Here is a 12,965-nt window from a genome sequence, read left to right on the forward strand (position 1 = left end):
TTGCCATGTAGAGCTTGGATAAAACTAGAATCAAAGAAGTATACAGACTGCATCTGGTATGGAGATTTTTTTTTAACAGCAGCAAAGGATCCTTTTCCTGCATTTTTTTTCATTTTTGAAAATTATAAACTTTTAGTTAAATCAGGATATTTAATTTTCTAATTTAAATGAATTTTAACTCTGGATTTTACATTTTAAAATTTAAAACTTAAATTATGTCTTATGAATTGTTATGATTTAGCTTTTCAAATATCTCACATTCATACTCAGAGTTGCCTGTGAGTGTCAATGCTGTGATTTAAAAAATCAATACTCTGATTTTGGATCTGTTAATTTGGGAGTAAATTCAAGCCATCCCAAAACAGGATGGCCGCCGCATGGCTCTGGGCTGACACTGGTTTGGAGCGATCATAACAGGAGAGGATCACACCAGGTTCCTTTGATGAGGCCTTCACAGGATGGTATGCATGCTCAAGGGTGGAACCCAGGGCCAGATGGCTGATCACGGACATCTTGATGGTTCTAACTGACTTGTCCAGCCCAGAACCACTGAGGTGACAATTTATACAGCCACTTGAGTCTTTCTAATTGAGTCTAGTCTGTTACACTAACTGCTGGAAAGTGACCGTCTTTAGACATCAAAAATGCATCCCTTCACAGCAGACCAGGAACCTGGAGAACCACATGGTGCCTCTGGGAAGAAATGAATGGAAGGAAAGGATGCCGCTGTAGAAAGAACACACTGGCCCAGGAGCAGTGTGCTCTATACTCAGACTAAAGAAGGTTTCTCGACATGCTGCATTTAAACAACGTGAGGAGCTAAGCTAGAGAGATGCAGGGCATCTGGAATTCTGTTCTTGCACCTTCTACAGGAGCCTGATCACGCTGAAACACTCTCCACCAGACAGGACTGGGGACACACTGCCACTTGAAGTCTTCCAGAAGAGTCCCACAAAGCTCAGATCCTAACGAGGAAAACCCTCCACCCCACTCACCTAGCTAGCGCCTGGCAAGGATGTGGTACCACCAGCCCTGACAAATGCAGAGACCTCTGCCCCATCCTTGCACTCAGGAGTCTTTATTTTCACTGTATTTGACGGAAGCCTATGTATGAAGTTACTCCTCTCATTTTCCTTCCAAAGTCAATGATTCAAAAGCCCTGCAAACGCTAAGGCTGCAGCTCCAAGCTTCAGCTGCATTTCAGAGACATACACTCTGAGAAGCTGACCGTTCAGAAAGCTTCCGAGCCTTTGCTTCCCGGCTCAGCAGCAGCTCAGCCCGGATCTACAGCCAGAGCGAAGCTGAACTGGCTCCCCACCCTGGCCTCGGCTGGGGAACACACTGCATCTCCGAATGACTCCTGTTGCCCTGGACATCCAACACCATGTCTTCTTCCAAGTGGGGGGTTTTATTATGGTTTACGACCATGAAAACATAGGATGGTAGCTGTTACAGCAAACATTTCAAGTAAAGGGAGTGACCACGCTGCACCCACACCACCCTGCAGCCTCTTCCCACACGGCTCTCAGAAGCTGTTTCTGTGTCCTTCCTTTGCAAATTTAAGAAAGTTGAAAGGAGATATTGAAAGTAGCAGGAACACCATCAACAGAATGGAAGCAGAAGGGTAACTTGGGAAACAACTGAGGAGAAACACGCTACAGAAAACCTCTATGGTGTTATGGTGTTGGGGTGAAGAGGGCGCCCCAGCTCATCGTCCCTTGCCCCGAGTCACTAGTCATACGGGGCCTTCGGTGATCCCCTCCAGAGGCATACTGGGCACGCTGTCGGCTGTGGGGCCCTCATCTTTCTTCAGCGAGGTCGGAACTCGGAGACTGACGTACGGTTTGTGACAGGCCGTGTTGGCCAGAGGGGGGTAGTGCTGTCTGTAGCAAATGTATGCAAAAATGAGGCCGATGACTCCACCGACGAAAGAATCTAGGCAGGAAAGAGAGAAATGGGAGGAATGTGTTATGATTCATTCAAACGTGGCCAGTTATGTTTAGGAAAGCATTTTTCCACCTGCCCCGGAAGCTGGCTGGCTTACTAGACCCCCTAAAAAACTAAAGGGAAGAGAAACCATACCGGAGGCATCAATCTGGGTGGCCTCTGCAGGCTCTTAGCGTTGCCAGAACTTAAAGGTTCTCCGTACATGTGTGTTTGATTCTCTTTAATTCTTTAATGTGTACCTGAGCATTGCACAAACTCAGATTTGCATTCCTGACTCCTAAAATCAATTCCAGATTCTAGAAGAAGAATTCCAGCCATCTCTATAGGATCAAAATGCAAGCAGGGGCTGTCATTTCTTTCTCTTTAGCAAGCTCCTGCTGCAGTCCTATAGTAATGCTGGAGTGCCACAGAACCCCAGCTAGTGTTCCGGTCTTGGCTGTGTGGAAAGTGACTGCCCAGTGAAGAAATGAGCCTCCTGAGTGACAGGCAAGTGAATGAAACAACTCATGATACACCAGGCTTGGCAAACTCAATGGATCTCTGTGGAGAGTCCCAGTGCCTCCAACAAGCTGCAGAGCTTGAGTGGGATGGCGAGAGGAGGGGCAGACAAGGCAGGCGGGTCACCTGCAGGCAGTGCAGGCCCCTCTACTATGGGCAGCCCCTTGCGAATTAGGGCAGTCAGCTGATGCCCAATAGCGACCCCATGAAAGCAGCCTATCTAATAATCATCATTTTGTGTGTATGTGTGCACGTGTGTAAGCACACAAGTGCACTTTAACTGTGTCTATGGATTATTCTTGCCAAAAAGATCCTAACACAATAGAAAATCTCTCCTGACAAAAGAAATCTTGAATTCTCATGAAGCTTGCTGCCACGAGGCACTGGCATTCTGTATTTCTCCATTTGGGGCTTTGCCCCTCCACACTTATCATCTTGCTGGATCGCACGCACCTCCTATACGCGGGTACATCAAACCCATTTTACATTTATGATTCAGAGAGGCCAGTGGAACTCTCCACAGCTGCACCTCGTTAAGAATACAAGTGCACTTGAACTCGGGTGTCCTGCTTCTGCACCCCACTGTTCCACAGGGCTGCACTTGGCCCCTTGCAGGTTCGCTCCAGGCTTTCTGACATCCCAGCTTGCCAAATGCAGCAGGCTATGCCCGAGGGCAGTCCCCTGGGGTTCAGTGAGGGACCGTGGCTTCCTTAACTGATCACGGTGGTGAGCTTCCAAACACTTCCCACTAAGCAACACACTGTATACTGGGCTCATTGTAAGTCACAAGCTGATTCTCCTGTGTCTCCTGCAGGGTCTTCTGGGCCGGCTGTCAAGGAAATGTATCTTCCGAGAAAACAGTTTAATGCTTAGGTATCTGCATGATATACATCAGTCCTATGATCCCATTGTAGGTATCCTGGCTCCAACTAGACAGATAACAATAATTTTTGAGGATAGAGACAATATTTTGGTATTTTATTATCTTTCGAAGAATTGCTTTTCTCTTCAGCATTTTTGTTAGACTGATAGTAAAAAAAATATTAAAAAGTTCCATAATAGCTTTAAGCTCTTTTAAATATTCAGTAATTTAGCACACGTCACATTGTTTGTATGCAACAGCAAAACAGCTAAAGAACACAGGTTTTTCTAGGGCGGCAGCATGTTCAGCGGCACCGTGTGCAGAACGGGGGCCCGGTTGCTACTCCGGCAACAGGAATGTGGACACAGCAGCTCAGGATGTTTTCTAAGTGCAAACAGAGGAGGTCATTCGCCGACCAAAAGCCATCCCACTGCTCGCAGGGAACTGACCCAGTCTCCTCGGCTGTCAGGGCCGCACACTGCGTCCTGCCAACCCCCAGCCATCCCTCCACTCCCCAGGGCAGCTGCTGTCTTCCCTTCCTTTCCTCATCATACCTGCTTCTACTCTCTTCCCCTCCTCTCTGCAGAAGCTGCTGCAATCCTGGGAATCCCTTCCCTTCACCCCCTCACCTATTCACCTTCTACTCCCCCTTCACAGCTCAACTCAACATCGCTGTGTGACAAGGCCTCACCTGACCCCAGACTAGACCAAGTTTCCCAGGTACATATTTTTTTTGGCATGTATCTTTTTTTTTAAATTGTATTATTATTATTATTATTATTATTATTATTTTTGGTATCATTAATCTACAATTACATGAAGAACATTATGTTTACTAGACTCCCCCCATCACCAAGTCCACCTCACACACCCCATTACAGTCACTGTCCATCAGCGTAGTGAGATGCTGTAAAATCACTACTTGTCTTCTCTGTGCGGCACAGCCCTCCCCGTGCCCCCCACCCCCACATTATACATGCTGATCGTAATGCCCCCTTTCTTTTTCACCACCCTTATCCCTCCCTCCCCACCCATCCTCCCCAGTCCCTTTCCCTTTGGTAACTGTTAGTCCATTCTTGGGTTCTGTAATTCTGCTTCTGTTTTGTTCCTTCAGTTTTTCTTTGTTCTTATACTCCACATATGAGTGAAATCATTTGGTACTTGTCTTTCTCCACCTGGCTTATTTCACTGAGCATAATACCCTCTAGCTCCATCCATGTTGTTGCAAATGGTAGGATTTGTTTTCTTCTTATGGCTGAATAATATTCCATTGTGTATATGTACCACATCTTCTTTATCCATTCATCTACTGATGGACACTTAGGTTGTTTCCATTTCTTGGCTGCTGAAAATAGTGCGGCGATAAACATAGGGGTGCATCTGTCTTTTTCAAACTGGAGTGCTGCATTCTTAGGGTAAATTCCTAAGAGTGGAATCCCTGGGTCAACTGGTATTCCTATTTTGAGCATTTTGAGGAACCTCCATACTGCTTTCCACAATGGTTGAACTAATTTACATTCCCACCAGCAGTGTAGGAGGGTTCCCCTTTCTCCACAACCTTGCCAACATTTGTTGTTGTTTGTTTTTTCGATGCTGGCGATCCTTACTGGTATGAGGTGATACCTCATTGTGGTTTTAATTTGCATTTCTAAGATGATAAGCGATGTAGAGCACATTTTCATGTGTCTGTTGGCCACCTGAATTTCTTCTTTGGAGAACTGTCTGTTCAGCTCCTCTACCCATTTTTTAATTGGATTATTTGCTTTTTGTTTGTTGAGGTGTGTGAGCTCTTTATATATTTTGGGTATCAACCCTTTATCGGATCTGTCATTTATGAATATATTCTCCATACTGTAGGATACCTTTTTGTTCTATTGATGGTGTCCTTTGCTGTACAGAAGCTTTTCAGCTTGATATAGTACAATTTGTTCATTTTTGCTTTTGTTTCCCTTGCCTGGGGAGATAGGTTCCTGAAGAAGTTGCTCATGTTTATGTCCATGAGACATAGGGGTGCATCTGTCTTTTTCAAATTGGGCTGCTGTATTCTTAGGGTAAATTCCTAGAAGTGGAATTCCTGGGTCAAATGGTATTTCTATTTTGATCTCTTTGAGGAACCTCCATATTGCTTTCCACAATGGTTGAACTAATTTACATTCCCACCAGCAGTGTAGGAGGGTTCCCCTTTTTGCACAACCTTGCCAACATTTGTTGTTGTTTGTCTTTTGGATGGTGGCCATCCTTACTAGTGTGAGGTGATATCTCACTGTGGTTTTAATTTTCATTTCTCTGATGATTAGTGATGTGGAGCATCTTTTCATATGTCTGTTGGCCATCTGAATTTCTTCTTTGGAGAACTGTCAGTTCAGCTCCTCTGCCCATTTTTTAATTAGATTATTTGCTTTTTGTTTGTTGAGGTGTGTGAGCTCTTTATATATTTTGGATGTCAAGCCTTTATCGGATCTGTCATTTATGAATATATTCTCCCATACTGTAGGATGCCTTTTTGTTCTATTGATGGTGTCCTTTGCTGTACAAAAGCTTTTCAGCTTGATATAGTCCCACTTGTTCATTTTTGCTTTTGTTTCCCTTGCCTGGGGAGATATGTTCATGAAAAAGTCACTCATGTTTATGTCCAAGAGATTTTTGCCTATGTTTTTTTCTAAGAGTTTTATGGTTTCATGACTTACATTCAGGTCTTTGATCCATTTTGAATTTACTTTTGTGTATGGGGATAGACAGTGATCCAGTTTCATTCTCTTACATGTAGCTGTCCAGTTTTGCCAGCACCAACTGTTAGACTGTCATTTCCCCATTGTATGTCCATGGCTCCTTTATCATATATTAATTGACCATATATGTTTGGGTTAATGTCTGGAGTCTCTATTCTGTTCCACTGGTCTGTGGCTCTGTTCTTGTGCCAGTACCAAATTGTCTTGATTACTGTGGCTTTGTAGTAGAGCTTGAAGTTGGGGAGTGAGATCCCTGCCACTTTATTCTTCCTTCTCAGGGTTTCTTTGACTACTGAGGGTCTTTGGTGTTTCCATATGAATTTTTGAATTATTTGTTCCAGTTCGTTGAAGAAAGCTGTTGGTAATTTGATAGGGATTGCATTGAATCTGTATATTGCTTTGGGCAGGATGGCCATTTTGACAATATTAATTCTTCCTAGCCAAGAGCATGGGATGAGTTTCCATTTGTTAATGTCCTCTTTAATTTCTCTTAGGAGTGTCTTATAGTTTTCAGGGTATAGGTCTTTCACTTCCTTGGTTAGGTTTATTCCTAGGTATTTTATTCTTTTTGATGCAATTATGAATGGAATTGTTTTCCTGATTTCTCTATTAGTTCATTGTTAGTGTATAGGAAAGCCACAGATTTCTGTGTATTAATCTTGTACCTGCAACTTTGTTGAATTCCGATATTAGTTCTAGTAATTTTGGAGTGTAGTCTTTAGGGTTTTTTATGTACAATATCATGTCATCTGCAAATAGTGACAGTTAGACTTCTTCTTTACCAATATGGATTCCTTGTATTTCTTTGTTCCAGGTACATTTTGATTGCCCCCACCCCACGTGCAAGGACAATGGTAAATAAGGCCAGACTGTGCCCCTGTTTAACCTTTAACCTTGGACTCTAAACTCCATGAGGGCTATGTTCATCTTGATGGCTGTTGATTCAATACCCAGAACAATGCTTTGCTCACACAGAAGTTGGTTGGGGACATGGATGAGTGAGCGTGTACAGTAACCGAGGGGTTAGACTCTGGCTGCTGCCCTGTGTGTGCCCTTGTGTGGGTCCCTGTCCCCTCTCTGGGCCTGTTAGTTCATCAGTAATGTAAGGGCACCAAACAAGCGCATGGCGGCCGAGAGGCCTTCCCACACTAGTGTTCCAGCAGTTTGGTCCCTAGGGTCAGCCTACTGAGACCAGGCATTCAGATTATTTGGAAACTCTGCCAAGGCATACTTAGAAAGTAGGTTATATCCTTGGTTGGCATCCAACCTCTCTTAGAAACAAAGATCATTCTAACTAGTCAACGGGAGAGGCCAGTAATTGTGGCTCCTTCCTCTCCACAGCGGCTCAAACACAGTGAGATTGCGTGGCGCCATGTGGCAGCAGAAAGGCGATTAAAACATATTAGTGTCTGTCAGCTCTGGTGGGCAGCCACCAAGGTAGGACCATCTGGGACACAGGGGTGAAATCCAGGGGCCCACGCCGGCTCCAGGACAGGCACCTGTGGCCACGGTAAGGCGCCCGGCACCTACTCTCACCCCCCACCCGAGAACCCTCCAGCTGCGGAATCCTCTAGGGGAGACACTGTAGCCCCCACTAGGGCAGCTAACTGCACTTTGAGCCTCAGTTTCCCCCCCTGTTGGTACCCCCCTCGTTGAGTTATGATGGTGACTTAATGAGTCTGCTTCTAAAGATTATGCCAGATATGCCACCAAATGGGACCTTAAAATACAGTGTCTAAAAAACATAGTGTCCATCACTGTTGTTCTTACACAGTCCCTCTTGGAACTACTGGGGGCTTCCTCCCCCGCCCCTGCCCTTCTCACACAGCAGCTCAGCACCCTAGGACTCCAATCGCCTTCACCCAGCCAGGCTTGCGTAACATTTTAAACACACTTCTAGTGAACTTAAAAACATTTGTTACCCAAGAAATTAGAAAGTAAAATGTATCATGAGTTCCTGCGTGGGGTCACAAGGCATAATTAATGGTACTAAATCACCTTCCTCAAAGGGAGAAGCTCTTCACATAGCCTGTGGCCAGCAGCATATAAAAATGTGCCAGGGTTTTTCTAGTTCAAAGTCTTAGAGTTGCACCAATGTCCTGGTTTGCCTCCTACCCTAGGGAGCAGATCCGTGGGGTGTTATTTTTATTAGCATCGGAGATGATCCACAATGTCTGTGCTTGAGCCACTGACTACTGAACAGCCCGAAGAGCAAAACCTACCAATGATGTTATTTGGTTTTCTATTTTCCATGACACGGCATTTCATTAGGGGCATCACTGGCCTAAAGATAAATGACTCCAAATATACGCTCCTAGGCTTCCTGATGTAGCAGCAGGTGCATGAACGGCGATTCCTGCTGACGCTGTTTTCCCATTTAATGGAATGAGTGGGGAGTGGCATCGCAGGCCCACCAGAGTTATCCCCAGTAGCAAGGCCAGTGACGGGTCTGGCCACGCCGCCTACTCAGCAAAGTCACTCAGGGCTTGCTTTATGATGAAGGTGGCAGACAAGATCCAGAAAATGACTTACCGTATGAGGGGGCTGGTCATCAGGGGCCTCAAGCACGCTATTGTTATTCGGACAAAATCACACTCACATCCTGAGGGACATGTGCTGACAGTAAAGCGGGGAGGGGACAAGCGGACCTTCATTAGGGACAAAACCACTTGGGAAGGACTTTACCCTAAGTATGACAGTATAGGCTTAGAGGGCTCCAAAGGGGAATAAACAGACGTCGGTGTCCCTGGAGCACAAACGTCGCCATCTCCATACTGAACATTGATGCTCTTCACCTGACACACGGTTATTGTTGGGGTATCATGTGTAATGCCCAGTCCCAGGCCACGGGGCTGAGCAAGACAGATATGCTAAGGGCAAGATGACACTAAACAGTGCCAGCCTTATCAGTGGGCTGCGGCTGTGATGTGCACTGTGGAGGGGAAGCGTGGGTCTGTGACCGCCCACGGAGTGGCCCGTGGACCAGGGGCGTTTCACTGAGGACCTGACCACAGGCCAGCCCCGCAGGATGAGCAGGCATGGGCTGGGGGAAGTGGGACATGGAGGCAGGCAGGGCACCTGCAGTCTTCCAGGCAGAGGAGGGAAGGGGCCTGGCATATTTGAGAAACTGAAGAAAAGTCCATCTTTTCCCAGAGGGGTGGTGTCTTTATAATGCTGCTGGACATAAGGTGACCAGGCTTCAGTGCAGGCCAGAGAAGCTCTACCATGTGCACGCACACTCTTCTGAGCCATCAGCATGGACCAGGTCCCCACTGACTCTCAGGACTAGTGTCTGAGCACCCCTTAGCCTGCACCTACCACTCAGCGATGACTTCCACCTGACTGCCCAGCTCATCTTCATTTCCCCAGAGCTCAGCAGTTGTTCAGTAAATGTTTGGGGAATTGAGATGCACTGAACAACATTTACAAAGTGTACCAAAAATAGATATCCCCAGCCACAAAATGCCACACATTGAGTGACCCCATGCATGTGCAATGTGCAGTCAGGGAAATCCCTGAAGAAAAGCAATAACTTAGTGGTAGCCCGGGATTTGGGGGAAGGAAGATGTGCGTTCCTTTTTGGAGTGACAAAAATTTTCTGGAATTAGATAGTGGTGATGGTTGCACAACTATGGATATACTAAAAACCACTGAAATGTACACTTTTAAAGAGATGAATTAAGAGTTATGAATTATACCTCAATATAGCTCTTTAAAAAGGTGAGAGAGAACCAACACCAGATGGGTTTCAGTGGTAGTGGGAAGCAGGCTAGACTGAATCAGGCCACCTGGATTTGAATCCTTACTATAAAATGAGCAGGACCCCACCCCCTTCTCATGAGGTCAAAGGACAGCAAAGGATCCCACGGGATCTGGTACACTAAGATGCCAGTATACATCTGCCATGCTCACCTGCTGTGGCACAAACACACAGAAAGGCTTGTCAGGTACCTGAGGAGGGAGGGGGCAGGAACACATCCCTCTCTGTCACCACAGCAACATCCAATGTCACTGAGCTGCCCTGACGCGGGACCTTGTAGGTCTTGGGCTCTGCGACCCAAGATAATAGGGTAAAATTATCACTGGCCAACTCAAGAAACCCATGTGATTCTTGCTGTCCTTTTTATTCTTCTCCTAGTGAAGCTTCTTGTTTTGGGGCCTTTGAGTTTCTATAAAGACCCTGCATAGCACAGAGGATGGACTATCTCCCCAGGAAACTAAATTGGAAGGGCAGTGTATGTCTGTCTTTCCCAAGTCCATGCCTCATCCAGAGAATATGCCTGGCATCCAGGCACAGGAGACACAATGAATGAATGAATGAATGTTTAAAGCCTAATTTTTGGGGGGGTTCATTTTTTGAAGGGAAATAACTTACAGAGAGTACGGTTAATTTTAGTAAATCCAGTGTAAAGAAAAAAGTGATACTAGTAAGAAAGGAACAAGATTTAGTCAAAATCATTCATTCATTTGTTCAACACATTTATTGAGCACTGAGTTGAACTGTGTCCCCAAAAAAGATATGTTGACATCCTAATCCCCAGAGCCTCAGAAAGTGATGTTATTTGGATATAGACTGTACAGAGCTTATCAAGTTAAAGTGAGATCATTAGGGCGGGCTCAATCTGACTGCTGTTCTTATAAAAAAGGTACATTTGGACACAGAGAGAGACACACAGAAGAAGACAATGTGAAGAAACACAAGGAAAACACCACGTGAAGGAGGTGGCGATTGGAATTATGCTGCCGTAAGACAAGGGACATCTGGGGTGACTAGGAGCTGGAATAGGCAAGGGAGGATCTTCCCCCTACCTGTGTCAGAAGGGGTGTGGCCCTGCCACCCCTTGATCTCCGGACTTCTGGCCTCCAGAACCATGAGACAGTTTCTATTATTCTAAGCCACTCAGTTTGTGGAACTTGGTTACAGTAGCCTCAGGAAACTAACACAAGACCTACTACGTGCCACACCAACAAGACACAAAATCCCTGCCTGCATGGAGACTATATTCCAGTGCAGAGGTCAGCAAACTGTGACCATGCATTTGAATATCGCCTGTCGCAGCTTTCACGCTGCCACAGCCAAGTCAAGTACTTCCTGCAGCGACTGTACGGCCCACATACAGTCTAAGATATTTGCTATCTGACCCTTTACAGAAAAAGTTTGCAGACTCCTGCTCTGGAGGATAAGGACAGACAATAGTGGATAATAAATGACTTCGTTTGAAGGATGGTGGTAACTGAGCCAGGTGACAGCAATAGGGAGCATGGGGGAGGGGAAGCACTTTCAGCACAGAGGTCACCGCAAGGCGTCCTCACCGGGAAGTGACAACCTGCACGGTGAGAACAAAGGGGAGAAGGGGAGACTGGCTGGGAGATTTTGAGAATCCTGTGGTTTGGGCTACAGGAGGAAGAAGAAACTGGATTCTGGAAAAGTTTTGAACGTACAGCCAAGAGAAGAAACCTGAGAAAAATCACAGAAAGCAGAGGGAGGAACCCCTGCAGCAAAACCAAGCAAAACAAAGCTGTTGATGAGACGGGGTGGGGTGAAGGGCAGTCAATGTCCATCTTCGCTGGGAACCTTTCCCCCATCTCCACAAGGGGAAAGGCCAGGGCCAACCCAGAGGCAGTGGGGGCAGAGAGGGCAGAGAGCTCCCTTGAGCCCAAAAGCACCCCATCCAGGGTGTCTGATCCCAGGGAGGGTGACCTGGGGCTGCTCGAGCTCCCCTGTGGGGATGCCCTGGTAGGGAGGCAGAGATGGGCGGTTCACATGGCAGTCAAGGCTCAGACTCCAGGCAGCATCTGGCAGCTGATAATAAATGTGAATGCAGCCCCCACCGCACAGGGCAGTCGACTATGGAGGGAAAATAAGGTGAGATCAGTCCACTCAGGACTGAGGGCATCAGAGGGAGATTCCGTTTATGTTCTGTGCCAGGCGGCGGGTGTGTTTTTGGTAGTTGAAGGGCACCTTCTCAAGTCACTTCACTTAGAAAATCCAGAGATTGATTCTGATGGCCAAAGGGAGGCCTGGTCAACAGTGTGTGTCCCTCACTGGTGTCTAGTGTTGGGGGGGCTGCAGGGCTGAGGAAGGGGGGCAGGGAGGAGCAGCTTCTGCCTGGCTTTTCAGTGTGACACATGTACAATTGTTCAGAGCACCTCTGGCCCCCCAACACCACATCTGCAGGGTTGGCAACCTTCTGAAATCTGGTAACAACACATAAATTCATTTCAAATCACAGCCCTTCACAGCCCAGTCGGGGAGATGTGGTGAAGGTTCTTGAACACTTCAGCCCTGTCTACTGTGGTGACATGGATGTCCTCAGACCTCGGGCTGGGTGGGAACAGGTGCCTTGAGGGCCTTGAGACCCTTTGTCCGGGATGACACTTGGAGGAAGATGCTTGTTCTTATAATGCGACATCACACAAGGCACCCAGGGCTGCTTAGAAGGACCTGTGGTGAGAGGGAACCAGTGCTGGCCAGAAGGTCACCACCAAAGCTGGAGTTACAGGAGGAAAGCCTGGGTCCAGACCCAGGGATGGGAAGGGCAGAAGGAGCTTGTGATCTGCCCACAAGTGGAGTAAACAACCCCCTCCAGCCACTCCACCATGACCTTCCGCAGGCTGGAAACCATAAACACACACAACGGAGTCGAAGCAGAAGAAGGCTCAGCGATTCGCTCTGCTCTTTCTCTGCATTTTTCTCCACCTATGATTCCCCTAACATGGGAATTCCACAAGTCTTAACTCTTGAAGACACACAGTTAACCACAAAAGTAAGTCTCTTTGTAAGGCCCCTGGCTTTGTAATTAGTATCACCCATGAAACTCTACGGCTTCCAGGTGACCTGCAAGCCAGCATGTCACAAAGACGTGGAGAACCTCAGCCACACACAGATTTAGCATCCATCCAGCTGGCTTTATTTCTGAAAGAGTCCT

At 46.7% G+C, this 12,965-nt stretch overlaps 1 protein-coding gene across 4 annotated transcripts in view; it reads right to left on the bottom strand.

Moving 5' to 3' along the window:
• Positions 1-1,387: 1,387 nt before the first annotated feature.
• PLPP4 (phospholipid phosphatase 4) overlaps positions 1,388-12,965 on the bottom strand; it is a 129,064-nt gene continuing 117,486 nt past the window's right edge. For 3 of the 4 annotated variants that reach the window (XM_073240303.1, XM_073240304.1, XM_073240305.1), the window contains one exon: positions 1,388-1,935. In XM_073240303.1, coding sequence (XP_073096404.1) covers positions 1,736-1,935 — 200 coding nt within the window. In that variant the 3' untranslated portion in view covers positions 1,388-1,735. The remainder of the gene's footprint in view (positions 1,936-12,965) is intronic. The other variant, XM_073240306.1, reaches the window with a different exon arrangement.

Source organism: Manis javanica, chromosome 7, assembly GCF_040802235.1.
Source record: "Manis javanica isolate MJ-LG chromosome 7, MJ_LKY, whole genome shotgun sequence".
Taxonomy (NCBI): domain Eukaryota; kingdom Metazoa; phylum Chordata; class Mammalia; order Pholidota; family Manidae; genus Manis; species Manis javanica.